The sequence below is a fragment of the Gossypium arboreum genome, chromosome 7, assembly GCF_025698485.1.
Source record: "Gossypium arboreum isolate Shixiya-1 chromosome 7, ASM2569848v2, whole genome shotgun sequence".
Classification (NCBI taxonomy): domain Eukaryota; kingdom Viridiplantae; phylum Streptophyta; class Magnoliopsida; order Malvales; family Malvaceae; genus Gossypium; species Gossypium arboreum.
Window position 1 is genome coordinate 85,794,786 of NC_069076.1, and position 16,269 is coordinate 85,811,054.

The 16,269-nt window shown below is 32.1% G+C and overlaps 1 protein-coding gene and 1 non-coding gene across 2 annotated transcripts; both read right to left on the reverse strand.

Moving 5' to 3' along the window:
- Positions 1 to 1,087: 1,087 nt before the first annotated feature.
- TRNAS-GCU (transfer RNA serine (anticodon GCU)) lies at positions 1,088 to 1,169 on the reverse strand. The gene has a single exon. It is a non-coding gene; the product is annotated as a tRNA-Ser (tRNA).
- A 121-nt stretch (positions 1,170 to 1,290) lies between these two features.
- Positions 1,291 to 4,623, reverse strand: LOC108470003 (BTB/POZ domain-containing protein At3g44820). Its single transcript, XM_017771180.2, has 4 exons — positions 4,519 to 4,623; positions 4,122 to 4,191; positions 2,456 to 3,664; positions 1,291 to 2,375 (listed from the first exon to the last, which is right to left on the reverse strand). The coding sequence occupies exons 1-4, from the start codon at positions 4,563 to 4,565 to the stop codon at positions 1,803 to 1,805; spliced, it is 1,899 nt and encodes a 632-aa protein (XP_017626669.1). The 5' UTR covers positions 4,566 to 4,623; the 3' UTR covers positions 1,291 to 1,802.
- Positions 4,624 to 16,269: the final 11,646 nt, after the last annotated feature.

Here is a 16,269-nt window from a genome sequence, read left to right on the forward strand (position 1 = left end):
ATGAATTTTTAAATTTTTAATAATTTTTCTATTAATTATAATTTTAAAGATTCTTTTCATAATTTTAGAAAAACAAATTATAAAACTTAAAGCTTTTTAAAATTTTCTAATAATTTTAGATTTTTTGAATTTGTCATTAAAAAATTCTAAAATTAATTTTTAATTATATTTTAGGAACAAATTAGTTATTAAGCCTATGAGTTAGTTTACTATGTCATTAGTTCATTAGTATCATTTAATAATTTTTCATAGTTAAGTGATCAAAATAAAAGTTATCAATAATTGAGTGACTTACTATATAGCTTACCAAAGAATTTTTGAGAAATAGTTAATTAACAACTTACGTTGACATCGTTAGCAAATTAAAAATGAGTGACTTCATATAGATATTCGTATTTCGAACCATTAATGTAACCATGGGTATAATTTACCTAAAAATTGAAAAATCTTTATCCATATTTTTTTAGGCTTAATTTTCTTTGAAACATTTAACAAGCGTTAGATGAAGGCATACTCATGGGCCAAAAAAAAGTAAAAATATATTTAATAAAATTTTATGTAAATAATTTTGATTGAAATAGTAAAATTAAAGTTTAGAAATTATATTGTTATATTTAAATCTTATTGTGCATTTTTATTAATTTTACATAAAATATAGAAAAGTTATAAACATCCTCATAATAATAAAATTTGTAAAATTATTATTTTTAGTCATTTCTCAAATAAATTCAAGCTTAATTTATGGATAGCACCAATTAAATGAGGCATTTAAAGAATAGTATAAATTTAAATATAAATATAATAATTTGATTTTTAAATATAAAATAATTTTACACCAATAGGTTGAAGAGTTAGTATTTAGTATATTGGTAATATTTTTTTTAATTTCACAAATAATCTTAAAATATTGTCATATATCTCATTTTTAAAAATATTTTTTAAAGTTTTACTATACTTGTATAAAAAAACTCATAAACACTCAAAAAAATATTTCCAAAAAATTTAATAAATTAAACACCCAAAAAAACTCCACCCAAATAATTTCCCTCAAATTCAACAAGGAAACAAATATTAGCAAAAACTAAAACGTCGCCTGAGAGATTCGAACTCTCGCGGGTGAAACCCATGTACTTAGCAGGCACACGCCTTAACCACTCGGCCAAAGCGACAATTGATATTAGGAAACAGTTTTTAAATGTCTAGAAAAGCTTGACCTATAAATCAAATTAACATTTAACATAAGAGTAATATTTTCAACAAACATGGACATAGAAATCAAATGATGCGAAGTTTAGGACAAAAATAACTTGACATTTATTTAATAATAAATGTTTAAACAAACTTACAACTTGATTTACAGAAGTGTAGAGTGTGTAAGTAAATCCAAACATAAGTAAAGATGAAGATTACAAACAACGATATGATGGATACCCTCTACAACCAGAAACAAATATGATTCCACCAACCCTACTCTCTCTCTATTAACATTTATTTCAACAATTGATGCTTAAGGTTCATGTCACCAACAATCTTCTTTCCTACACTCCTACCACTTCACATGAGATCTTAACCATTCATGAAATTTATATGCCCAAAATCATGAATGGTAAAGATTTCATAATTAGAAAAATGTGTGACACCAAAACTGTAGGTGATATGAATCTCTTTTTCTTTTCACAAGAACTATATTTCCTATACAACAACAAAACACAAGCTTTCTTTTCTTTTCTTTTCTTTTTTGTTTCTTTGGACTGCTGTTTCTATGTCGAAACATTGATGTTAGTTTCCACGTGTGTTAACTATCAAAACAGGGAGAAACTTTTCCGATGCCTGGAATTTCGGGAAGAACAAGCCTGCTCAACTGATGGTCTTGGAGTTGGTCCCGTGCTTCCAGCAACATCTGTTTGAGCATCTGAGGATTTCGCAAGGAGCTTGCATCCGAATTTCCGGGCAACTAGACGGGGTGAACTGAGTGAGCTATGTGATTTTGTCACCCTTTTCATCTCTTGCTTTATTTTACTGAATTCCTCTTCAAGCTCTCCTACTCTAGACCTCATTTTTTCCATATCCACCTTTAAGACTCGGTTTTCACGTACAACTGTCACCCATCCATCTCTTTGCACGATCTGGCCGGCTGTCGCATTACCAGCTATCTCCCCTTGACCTGTAGGGGCACTTTCAGCTTCCAAGACATTGAGACAGCCGGCTAAAGCCATTCTTAAATGCATTTGCTCAAAGAACAAGACTTGCAGAATGACTCTGAGTGGCAGTCTTTCATTTTGGGAAGCATGGGCACAAGCATCAACGGAAAGTTTCTGGTAGTCAATGATATTGCAAAGTTCTTCCTTTTCTCCATCAGAAAGCCAAGGATGTGCCTGCAAAACGATAGTAATAATTACAAACCTTGAAACCAATATACTCCATCTAAATAAAAGCAGGTTTAGTAGATTTAAACCTTGAAATAAATGTCCAGTGCTCTGTATAGACCATCATGCAAAGGTCTTGAAGATTCTGGAAGGACCTCTGCAAGAGTACATAACTTTCCGGGTTTCAAATTTACATCAGAAGCAACTTCTGCAAGATAACTATCCATTAACCTGGCAACTTTTCTTAAGGGTTCAGATGATGGTGATGACTCTAGGTCTAATGATGGTGGTGAAAATAATGTTAACCCTGATTCCAAGGACACAAAATGACGGACGATCCGTTCAACACAATCAGTATTATATAGGGTATCAGAATCTGAGTATGAAGGAATCAAAAGACCATCGAGGCTAGCCAGTTCCAGCTGCATTCCAATTCTCCTCTCCAAAGAATCCTGGCATGTTTGATTGACACCTAATATCGATGCAACACGAAGAAGTCCAAGTAAAAACCGGCAGAAGGACTTGCCCTTCTTTTTTGGAAGAAGTGTTTCAATGCTTTCCAATAAAACTTTCTGATCAACAGTGGCAGGAGTCAGGCTAAAACTTGCAACTGTTCTGGCTTTGCCACCCTGCGTGCTCTGCCATCGGCCCAGACCTGGTAGATACTTTCTTGCATAGTACATTATGGCACCTGCTAGAAGTTCACATCTTATACCCCTTTCTTCCATTGTTTTAATGAGTCTTTCAAATAAACCTACACTGAAATATGAGATGTCTTCGAACCACCAATCAGATTCTGCACTTCTTATTCTCGCCCCAGTGTTTATTCCATTCCATAGAATGCTTCCACCAGGGCTCTGTAGGCTACCGTACATCATCATAGGCCAACCAAACAAACTAGGATCCGTACAAACCATCATGGATACAGCATTCAAACATTTCTTTAATATGTGGAGCTTTTCTGCCCTCGGCATGCATGACTCGCAACTTTGTAAAGCCAATATACAATCCTTCCAGTTGCGAAGTACATTTTTGTGGAGGAAGTTCTCAGACTTCAAAAGTAAATTATCTTCCCCATACTCATCCGTCATCTCAAGGAAGTCAGCGGCACAGTAGACCATTATTATATTTCTTGCTGTAAATTCCACTCTAATGCCATAGCAAAATTTTGCTGCAAACAAAAAAGCGTCTGGGCCACCAGGGAATTCTTCAAGCTTTGTGGTAAAAATCTTATCGTGGGTACTCTTTAGTTCTTCAAAGATGGAAGCAATCTTCCCACATTTCGACATGAGAGGAAACTGCAGTCATACATGATCATAAAGCATAACATGGTTAATCAGTAACATGATGAAGCCACATTACACTATTTACAATGCAAGGAAGTTGCCTAAACTTCAGGGTTAAATCATCTGATAAAGTGTACATCTAAATTCAATTCTAGTTTACAGTCTGTCTGTTTCTTCTTTTTCATTCAATAGAAATCTAAACTCCTCTATCTGCATACAGTCTTTAACTATCATGTAGTTCAATTATTTAAAGGACGAAAACAACAATAAAATGCCTCTACATGATCACAGAAACTATAGAAAAATTATAATCTTTTCACCAAAAAGTCCAGGAATCAATAATCAGTTAACAACAAATTTATACATTATGTTGATCATTGCAATTCAAATATCAAGGTAACAAAAATAGTCTCAAGACCAAACACCAAAAAACACCTCAGATGAGAGTGGAAACTGAAAATTGACTTACCTTATGAAGGTGGAAGTTCACACCATCCACTATAATCGTTAAATCACTTGGCAACCCCGCATTAAAAAACCTGCAAAACCAATAGAAACTACACTATGAGCATAATTCTTTAACTCCATTAGATACCTCAACCTGTTGTCTCTCTTCTATGAATCCAAAACAAAGGGAAAAAGAAGAGCATAATTCGATCAAAAGATACAGAGGTTATATATATTATTCAATAACGAAATTGGAGGGGAAAAGAAAAAGGCAGTAATATTTCCAATTTAGTCTCAAAATTGAACAAAAAGAAGACAACCCAGAAAGGAAAATAGAGCGAAGAACTGTCAACATACTTCAATTACGATATGGATTAGAGAGATACAAGTGTAGCAGAGTTTTAAGTGTTGGAGCTTACCAGTCATTTCCATGTTTGTAAAACCCAGAAACCTTGGCAGGTGCCATGACTAAGAGAGAAAGGGAAACACGCCCAACTTTGAATTGGGATCTTATAATAAATGCCTTCCCCACAAAAGGAAAACAAAAAACCCAAATATCAAAATTTTAAAATCAAAAGTAAATCAGTATAATTCTTCTTAAACATTAAAAAAGAAGCAGAGAGAAGAGCCGAGGGGACAAAGGCTAAATGGTGGCGTGTGGGCAACAGTGGAACTTTACAGCTAAGAAAATAAAACTGCAAGTGCCTTGTCTTCCTCCAACAAAAGCCGCAACTCCATTTCCATGGACCATATATATTACTAATTTACTACTAAACTCTTAAAAAAGAAGCATTATAAAAACAACAATGCAAAACACAGTTTAAAAAAAATACCCAAGTTATCGTCAGTCGAAAAGAAAGGAGAATAAATAGAGAAATGTATTTAATGTTTCAGAAAAAAAGCATGCACAGATCACGACAGGAAAACAACCAAGCAGCGGGGGGGGCATATGGAATACCCCTCTCTTTCTATATATGATATTTTATAATGGGAAATAAAAGGTGGGTCAATGTGAAAAAGGGTAAAACAAGGAGAGGGAAACAAAAGGCAAGTGATTGGGAGATGGGAAGGGGGTGTGGGTGTGGCTTTAGCCGGCCAAGAAACAAGGCAAATGATAAGTGAGAAAAGTTTAAATTAAAAAAAGATACTACGGGTTTTATGTCTGTCAGACTTTCTTCATTTTGGGGTCTAAAACATTGCTTGCGAACTTCAAATCATCATCATCATCATCATAATATAAAACGCGTGGTGATGAGAATGGTGGTTTTCTTTGTGAGTTTTTATTTTATTTCATGATTTATGAAGCTGGATGTATTTAAGATCTAGTTGAAGTTTAAACTGTAAATAACCGGAAAGGACGTGACACAGCGTCCTATGTCGGAACTCTTAACATTTTAGGGTAAATTATAGCCATGGTCACTTCATTATTCTTAAATTTACACTTTGATCCACCAATTATCAAAAGTTATAATTCGATCATTTAATTATTCGATTTTGATTGTTTAAATAACTTTCCAAAGAACATCAACATGGCCATTAAGTCAGTGTTCCTCAAATTTAATCATCTTATTATTAGTAAATTTTGTTTTGATCAATTAATTATAAAAATTACAAAATAATCATTAATATTATAAATTTGAAACATTTTAATCACTCGTATGTTATCTCAATAATGCACTAATGAGGTGACACATTAATTCATAAGCCTAATAGTTAATTTGGTCCCTAGATTATAATTTAAATATCATTTTAATACTTCTAGATCTTTTAACAGAAAAATCAAATCAAATCCAAAAAATTCTTAAAATATATGAAATTTCATAATTCTTTTTCCTAAAACAATAATTATATTAAAAATCCTTGAAAATTAAAATATTCATAGAATTTCAAAAAATGGTATTTTTCTATTAACTGCTACAATTCACAATTTATCCATGCTTGAGAATTGTTTGCAAATATCATTTCATAATCTAAACCTAAACCATTGGCATCATCGTTTTCCTTTTGATGTGATTTGCATTATTAATTTAGCAAAAACATATATTTGATGCTTTACATATGATAAATAAATAATAAAAAATCACTTCATTAATAAACAAACATAAATTCTAAAAATTCATTAGAGATAAATAAATATCATCAAAATAGGCATATATAGCATAAATTATTCTTTTGTGAAAATAACAAGTTTCTAAGCTAATTGATCAAATCATTTCTCTAACGTGATTCAACACATTCTATCATTATACCTTTCTCATTAAAAGGCATTCTTCTCGATCTAGGTAAGTTTTCAAATGTTGTAAGCATGATAGTAATAATAGCATAATGAAAAACTACAAAGATATGACATAAATTAGATTATCCATCTAGCAAAAAACAAAAATTGTGTTCTTATCATGTTGATATTTTAGTACCAATTTGATATTTTAGTTATAACTCAATGACCAAATTAACTATTAAACCTATAAGTTAATATGTTATGTCATCAATTTATTAGTGATTATTTTGCAAGTTTTTATTCATCGATGACCGAGAAGATAATTGGCTAATAGTAGGGTGATTAGAGGTGTAACTTGCCCAAATACATTAAGGAATGGTAAATTGATGACCCACGTTAACGTTTGTTAGCAAGTTAACGGAGGGGTGACTTAAATGATCAAATTATAACTTTACATAATTGGGTGACTAGAATGTAAATTTTTTTATATTTAAGTTACCATGGATATAGTTTACTAAAAAAATTAGATATATATATTTTTTTATGAATTATAAGAAGAGAACAAAATCTTAAAAACAACACCATTAACGCGACTCGAACCTAAACTACACTTACAAAAACTATTAAATCACAATCAATTATTAAAAAAATTAACCTCCTAAAAAACAATCGATTGATTATAAAATAATTTGTAAAGGCATTTAGGCAAACTCAAAGGCAGCAATGTCCTTTTTCTCCAACAAGTTGAGAATAAATGACATAATATTGCAAATTAATCCCATTTAATGACTTCATACATTAATAATGTATTAGGAAGGTCGACTTAAATAAATTATGACCAATTATAGTGCTGAACCCAATTAAAAACAAAAAAAGTAGGTAGATGCTATTTCCGGACAAGCTTATTATTTGAATAATTTATTAATTTAAGCATCGAATTTTCAATATTTTTCAAATTCATCCAACATCTCTCATAAATTCATAAAGAATGCTACTTATGTAACCTCCCAAATGATTAATTTGAATGACCTACCATTAAAAAAGGCAGTCAAAATTGCTTTTTAACCCATATTTCTTTCTTTATGTTTTATGAACAATGTATTAATCAATTGTATCTGCATTGATTGTAAAAGAAATAGTTAAAAGGATTTTTGAATGGGTGTTTATTTTCAATGCGACGAGTTTTGTTTTGTTTTTTTGCTAATGTTATAGTATCATTACATTACCTAATCTCATCCCACCATTGTTTTTATATTAATTACAAATAAATGCACAGCCCATCCAAAGGGATCTAAAAGATCTTGGTATATATCATTTCAACCCAGTTCAATTTAGGTGCTTCATTTAAAAAAAAAACTTTATTTACTAATATATTTATATATATTTAGGTTGAGATGCTATTTCAATTATTTTTATTTTGCTTGTCTATTATATCAATATTTATAATTGTTAAATGTGATTTCTATTTTCAGTCAAATTTGAGAAATAATCTTTCAGTTAAACTTTGTTTACTTGTTTCAATCAAACACTGATTAGTTTAGATTATTTTATTATTATTTGACCTATAAATTTAGCCTATAAATAGGCTCTTTTACAATCTTAGAATAGACACCCATTAGATATTAGAACTCATAACACATTTACAGAATTTTGTATTTACGTTTTGAAGGTTATTTATTTTCGGGTTTTTTTATTTAGTTTTTTATCACAATCTTTTGTACTATTCGTTCTTTTGCCATTATAGTAAAATTGTACTATTCGTTCTTTTGTCATTATAGTAAAATTATCTTTGCCTGTGGTTTTTTATCCTCTTTGGAGGAGTTTTTCCACGTTAACTTTGTGTGTTCAATTTCTCAATTTCTTCTACTATTTTTACTTGTTCATTGCTTAATCGGGTTGATCCTAATAAGTGGTATCAAAGCTAGTTTAATTTTCATAGATCAGCCAGTTCAGATATAGCAGCAATAGGGTTTGAAATTGAGAAGTTCGATGGTGAGACAAATTTCAATCTGTGGCAAGTTCGGATGATGGCAATTCTAGTTCAATCCGGTTTGAAAAAAGTTTTTACCGGGAAAAAGCATGAGAATCTAAATAAAACAGAATGGGAAGAGCTTGATGAAAAGGCTTTTTCTGCAATCCAGTTGTGCCTCGCGAATACGGTATTGCAGGAGGTATTGATGGAGAAGACCTCATCTGCCTTGTGGAAAAGGTTAGAAACTCTTTATGCGACTAAGTCTCTGGCTAACCGTTTAGTGTTGAAACAACGTCTATTTACGTTTCGTATGAACGAAGGTGAGCTTCTTAGAGATCACATCAGTCAATTCATTACTCTTTTAAATGATTTAAAGAACGTTAAGGTTCATATTGATGATGAAGATCAAGCTATGCTATTATTGTGCTCTTTACCCCCTTCATACAAGTCTTTCAGGGAGACCCTGATTTATGGCAGAGACAAACTCTCGTTCGAAGATGTGAAGGGTCATTTGTTGAGTAGAGACAAACTCGACAATGATTTTGGTTTGGATAGCAAGGCAGATAAGAAAGCTTCCATTTTGATAGCATCAAAGAAATGTGACAAAAGGTGTCGTTATTGTAAAAAGTTAGGTCACGTCAAAGCAGATTGTTATAAACTGCGAAATAAAAGAGCTGCTGAGAGTAACGAGGAAGATGTAGCTGGTGCTAATTTGGCCAATGAAAACTGTAATGATTTCTTGTTAGTGTCTGCGAGCGATAACTCTAAGTTTACGTCCGAGTGGATCCTAGATTCAGGATGTTCTTTCCACATGTTTCCCAATTGAGAATGGTTCTCCACATACAGTTTGGTTGAAGGTGGAGTTGTACGCATGGGAAACGATTCATCTAGTAAGATAATTGGTATTGGTACTGTTAAAATTAAGATGCACGATGGGACGATTAGGACACTCTCAGATGCTAGGTATGTACTTAATTTACGAAAGAATCTCATCTCATTGAGTATTTTAGACTTGAAAGGATGCATAATCAACATCGAGTCGAACGGCATTAAAGTATCTCGTGGAGCACTCGTTTTGTTAAAATGTAAAAGAATTGGCAGTCTTTATATTTTGGAAGGTTCTACAGTAACCGGTGAAACCGAACGTCCCTCGTCCGTTAAGAGTCGAAGTCAACTCGTTTGGAGCGGAGGCAACTTGGTCATAGGAGGGAAAAATGTATGACTGTTTCGTTGAAGAGAAGTTTTCTTTTGGATGCAGGTTTTGAAAAGTTAGGGCACTGTGTTTGTGAAAGTCAAACCCAGGTTAGTTTTGATTTGGCAATGTACAAGTCGAAGGCTAGAAGTCTTCCAATTTCTAAGCACAAATTCGACTCAGTTAATTTCTTGCATAGTTCAAGATAGGCTCGTGGCAGGCTTTGGCAAAGTTGGCGTTGTGGAAATATGAGTCAAGGTGGAGATTTGTTAAATATGACTCCTATTTTCAGTCAAATTTGAGAAATAATCTTTCAGTTAAACTATGTTTACTTGTTTTAATCAAACACTGATTAGTTTAGATTATTTTATTATTATTTGACCTATGAATTTAGCCTATAAATAGGCTCTTTTACAACCTTAGAATAGACACCCATTAGATATTAAAACTCATAATACATTTAGAGAATTTTGTGTTTACGTTTTGAGGGTTATTTATTTTCGGGTTTTTGGAGTTTAGTTTTTTATCTCCATCCGTTGTACTGTTCGTTCTTTTGCCATTATAGTAAAATTATCTTTGCCTATAGTTTTTTATCCTCTTTAGAGAAGTTTTTTCACGTTAAATTTGTGTGTTCAATTTCTCAATTTTTTCTGCTATTTTTACTTGTTCGTTGCTTAATCGAGTCGATCCTAATAATAATGATTTAAAAAAAAACTATTAAATTACAATAATATGATCCAAGTAAACTCAAATATGAGAAATCAGTGTATTTATCTTCTTCATAACAAATGCAATGGTTGTGTTGTGATTGCAAGTGTGGTGGTCCAAAATTATAAGAGACAAAGACGGGTTGTTTTTGCTAATAAATTTTAATCATAACTCACATGCTCTGTTTGAAACAAGCAATTATTTAAATGTCTCAACCTCCCACACCTTAATATAGATAAATAAATAAATGTAAAGAAAGAGCCATTTGACACATGATTAAAAGTCCTTTTTATCTAATGTGTTTTCTTTTAGCATTTAAAAGCCTTAATTTCTTGAAATTGCAGGTTCCATTATTATTTTTGTCAGTGGGGCAAAGAAAAGATGGCTCAACTGAAATATTATTACCTAATTTCTAAGAAAAAAAAAACAGTATAATAATATTTATATAACATGCAACTGCCCCTTTATTGTTGCATCTTTCATCAAATCATTCATAGAGATGGACCTTGTAGAATTCTTTTCTAGTTGTGATTAAACTGTAAATTTTGCAATCGTAAAGGGACTAAAGAAAAATTTCCCCTATTTGAAAGAGTCAAGGCCGTGCGCATGGTCAGAACAAATGCAATTAAATATGCGGTTGATATTACTATAATAAAGCACTTTGATTAGCCGCTAAATAAATTATATTCTTACAGAAAATTTTTGGTAAACATGTATGTATCAAATTGTCTTCAAACACAACATTCTATGGGGAGCAGTGGTCCTGTTTTAAACTATGTGACATAGGGCAAAACTCAAAGGTCATAAATTTATTGCCGTTTGTAACTTTGTTGACCCCAAAAACTTGGCTTTACAACAACTCTATCACTCCTCAAATACAAATTTGCAGAGTTTTTGAAATTAGCTTAAAAATCATTACAGAACAGGTGAGATGTTCATAAAAAGACACAGAATCAGCAACTTTGTTTTTTCAACATGAAAAGACGAAATTTTTTATGGTATATTAATATATGAGTAGGCTAGGAATCTGGGTGGTGACTTGCAAAACGCCTGTATGGTAGTGTGTTTATGTATGTGGATATTATTTTAATTTTGAATATATATTTAAAATTATTTATATATCATTTTCTATCTCATAATAGCTTAAGTTTGCATATTAATAAGTAATATATAAATGTATATGTTTGCTACTATATATCCTTAAAAATAATGAAAAAAAGTGATTACATTTTATTAAAATATGGATCAAATATTAAAAATATTTATTAAACAATTTGTATTCATATTAATTTAACTTTTTGCTATTATTTAAAGTATTCAATTTTGAGTTACACTCTTACTGATATTGTAATGATATAAAACTATATAGATGTGTAAACATTCTTTCATTGAAACAACAGCTAGAAGAGCAAAAAAAAAAAAAAAAAAGAATTTCATTATTACTTTCATTCATAAGTCTTTTTATTGTTATAACATTTTTAATAATAAAATAGTTAACATATTTTAATTAGGTTGAATAATATTATTTTACATGATTTAATGAATTAAAAATAAACACCTAAAATCATAGGTAACATTGAAATTAAAAGTAGAGAGACTAAATTTAAAATGAATGAGAAGTATAGGGATTGAGGGAAGAATTAACCAAAATATTAATTAAATAAAGTTAAAAGACACTGGGGGAGAAAAAGGAATCTTTTGAGTCAACCAACTAAATTACCGCTTTTTTCAACCTTTATTTCTTCCTTTTTGGATTAGTGAGAACCAAAATTTAAACAAATCCCACTAACCCACCAACCCCTATTTCCCTTTTTTATTCTTCTCTTAGGTCAAAGTTTTAGTCGGCTTGAAAGTTCATGTTATTGTTAAAAAAAATATTATTTATAATTAAATAAGTTATTATTTCATAATATTTTATTTTATTAAATTAGAAAAAAGAGGCTAAAATAGATTATGAGAGTGACCGAATGTCCCATGGAGAAGAAATCGCTTTCTAAGTAGAAAAAAACATGGTCCCAGTCATTTTCCACCTTAACATATAATTGAGGGGTTGTCTCCTAACCTAATATTATCCCAGACTTTGATGTTGTTCTATCACTGAATTAGACAGGTTTATAAGTTGAGTTCAGTTTATATATGGTGTAGAAGCCTAAATTGCCTGGGCTCGATTATATCAAAATCCAACCAAACTTCTAAACCCACTAAAACCCTTAACCCATGACCCATTTACATCTACCCAAACCCATTACAAAACTCAAATATTAAACCCAATTCAAAAGCCCATTAAGTCCCCCTAAAAAAAAAACCTAACCCAAAAAAAAAAAAAAACCTAACCCCCCAAAAAAAACCAAGAAACCCTAGTCACCTAGCCACTTTCCACTTGCCTCATTTTTCATCCCATTTTTGATATCCATTGTCTACCACCACCACCTACAAAATAGAAAAAGAAATAATAGAAAATCATGTAAAAGATGGCTATAAAAAGGCATTCAAAATCATGTAAGGGGGGATTTTACAAAGATTGAAAAAAAAACACACAAAAATCCCTTTAAATTTTGAACAAAAAAGAAACATCAATAAAAAGGTTTCATCTTTTTCTTTTTTCCTCTTCTTCGAATCTTTTTTCTTTTTTTTGTGTTGTTTTTTTCTTTCTTTATATATACATATATTGTTAAAAAATTACCTTTTTCCTACCATCACCACGGGTCAATGGTGGTGGGTCGACGACGGCGGACGACGACCGACGATCGACCGTGACCGCCCCCTTGGCCGGATTTCCTTTCCCCTCCCTCTCTCTTCTTTCCCCTTCTTTTTTAGGTATTTTATATATATTATGTATATATTTTTAATGCCATTAGTTATATATTTCTTATGTATATATTCTTAAATACTATTATATACATATATATATATTTTAAATACCATATTGTGTATATATTATTATTGCAAATTATTACTATTGCTAGTATTATTATAACTATTATTATATTAGTGTATATTTTATGTACATATGTATATATATATTTTGCACATATCATTATTTTATATTATTGTTGTAAATTTTTATGTATATATTTTTTATGTACGCTTCCTAATATTTTCTTTTATTGTAGATATTATTATTATTACATACTTTTATTATATGCATATATATATATGTATTTTTATGTACATATTATTATTTTATATTATTATTACCAAATATATCATTTTTCCTATTTTATTATTAGTACATGATTTGTTTTTATTTTGTAAATATCATTATTATTGTTATTCTAATATTCTAGTATTCCATGTTAATATTTTTCATTAATGATATCATTTTTTTATGCGTCATTTATCTATTTTAATTTCTCACTTTAGGAATATTTTTCTCATGTTTTAATTAATTTCAAAAATAAGGCAATGTATCGATTTAATATTAAGCCATCAATTTCATCGCTATGTTGGGTGAAATTCATCGGCTTGTGTTAAAAAACGGGACACCCTTTCTAAAAAAAAAATCGAAAACTAAAAATTCTCATTTTTCAATCGGATCACGATTAAATATTATATTGAACTCGTATTTTTGAAAATCAAGTCAACACATGTTTATGAGATACCAATTTTGGGCGTCATGAGGGTGCTAATACCTTCCTCACGCGTAACTGACTCCGAACCCCAATTTTTCTCTGGACTTTCATGTAGACCTAAATTTGGCCTTCTTTTTGTTTTAAAATAATTTTATTAGGTGTCCGATCACACCTATAAAAAAGGATCGGTGGCGACTCCCTTTGTTAATAAAATCGAAAGTTGGTTTTCAAATGTGTAATAAATCGCCACAATTAGCGACCAAGCGAAACTAAATTTTTTACGTCACATAATTGGCGACTCACTGGGGACCCTTTTGAGAGTCGAGTCGAATTAAACTCGCGTTGTCAAAATTTTCAAAGTTCCTTGTTCAAATTAACATTTAGTTGTGATCCTCAAATTTTTGTTTTCAAAAATCATGCATTTGCATCGTGTTGTATATATTCTAACTTGTTTTATCCTATTGTTTTTCACTTTAAATTTTTGTGATTTTAGTTTTGGTTTAGTTTTTTAAATAAAACGTAAAGGTTTGTAAGTTTCTCCCCACACACCGTGCACGTGCATTTTGTTGCATAACATGAGCTCTATACCCGGCTCCGTCCTCGTTAAGTGAAAGTAAACGCCACGCCTTCGTGAGTTAACTCGTTCCTCCGCACAAAGCTAGTGAATACTTTCGGTTACATATGACTTATGCTTTCGTGAGTCAACTTGTCCCTCCGCATAGGCATAAGTAAATGTAATCCCTCGAATTGATCTCGTAAGCCTATGATGGGCCATGACCGAGGCTCTGTACTAATCTTAGTAGATGACAGTGAAGACGATTCGAGTACCCATCTAGAACCAAAACTGCATATAGTGAACCATACGAGCCATCCAACTAGAGCCATGCTGAACCTCCGTCCGTTTAGTAGTCACCAAAATAAGTGCACGAGAGGAACGCCTCTTACCTTTTGCACTTTCGCTTTCTATGCAAGGGAATCGAGTCCATTGGACCAAGTAGCATAATTTGTTAGATTTTCCACAATTTTTCTCTGATCATATGTGTTGTGCTAACCAAGGTTATTTGTCTGTATTTCTATTTTTCATCATGCATCATAGACATCTTGTTAGGAAGGTGTTGATTAGAGATTGGTTGCCAAAAAGGGGTTTCTGATGGAGGAGTCAATTACACGAGTGACCAAAACGTTGTGTAATAGACTCTTTTGATTAAGGAAATGCCTAAATAGGGGCTATCTTGAAATTAACACCAATTTCTTGCATTTCTTTCATGACTAACAGTCATTTGACATTCATGCATTCATTTATGCATTCATTTATTCATTGCATATTCCATACTCGTTCGCTGAGGTTAAAACATACAATTCGCTAGTTGTGCATACCATACGGGAAACCAAGGACATTCCACAGAAAATTGCCTAGCCTTTAAGAGAAGAGTTCAAGGACTCATTGATGCAGGTATCTTATGATTCGATAGTGCCAGTAATGCAATTGGGAACCCATTCCCTAACCATACCGAAAGGGATGTGAGCATAGTGGGGAAAGTGGACGAATGGAAAGTCAGAAGATGTGTTTCGGAAATAAGGACGCCTCTGCAGAAAATCTGGGAGGTACTGGTTAAGAAAGGATTACTTTGTCACCCCGATAGAATTCTCGGAGAAGAAGGTCAAAGTTTTTGCAATTTTCATGGAATTGTGGGACACGACATTCAGTCGTGTGAGGAATTTAAAAGGTTGCTTCAAGACCGGATGGATAATAAGGAGATTAAGGTCCTTAACAAAAGGGAAGAGACTAATGAAAGAGAAGTATGCGCCTCTGATAGCCAGTCATCAAGTCCCCCTTATAGCGCTGATCGACCTGTTAGTAATTTATTACGATGCGACGAAAGAGCCGGTGAAACCAAAAATGATAATCGAAGTACCGTCTCCTTTCCCTTACAAGGACAATAAAGCAGTACCATGGAAATATGACGTTAATATTGTCACACCTGAAGATGAAAAACCCAAAGCCATGACTGGAAGCATCGGGGAAGTAGGTCATTTCACTCGTAGTAGAAGATGTTATTCGAATTAGATAAAGAAGAACAGTGACTTGAAACAGAAAGGCAAAGCACCGATGCACGTGACCGATGATGAGCATGAAACTGCGCCTGAACAAGAAGCTAAAAATCCTGTGGACGAGGAGGAAGCACAGGAATTCTTAAAATTTATCAAGCAAAGTGAGTACAATATGGTAGAACAATTGAGTAAGCGACCAGTAGCGAATCTCGGATTATCTCTCTTGTTGAATTCAGAACCACACCGGAACGCTCTGCTGAAAGTGTTAAATCAAGCTTATGTGGCAAACAATGTATCCGTTGAAAAACTGGATAGATGGATGAACAACTTGAATGCGGATAATTTCATTTCTTTTAGTGATGATGAAATACCGCCCAATGGTAGAGTCTCAGTGAAAGCATTGCATATCACAACCCGTTGTAAGGGCTATATAATACCGAACGTGCTCATCGACAA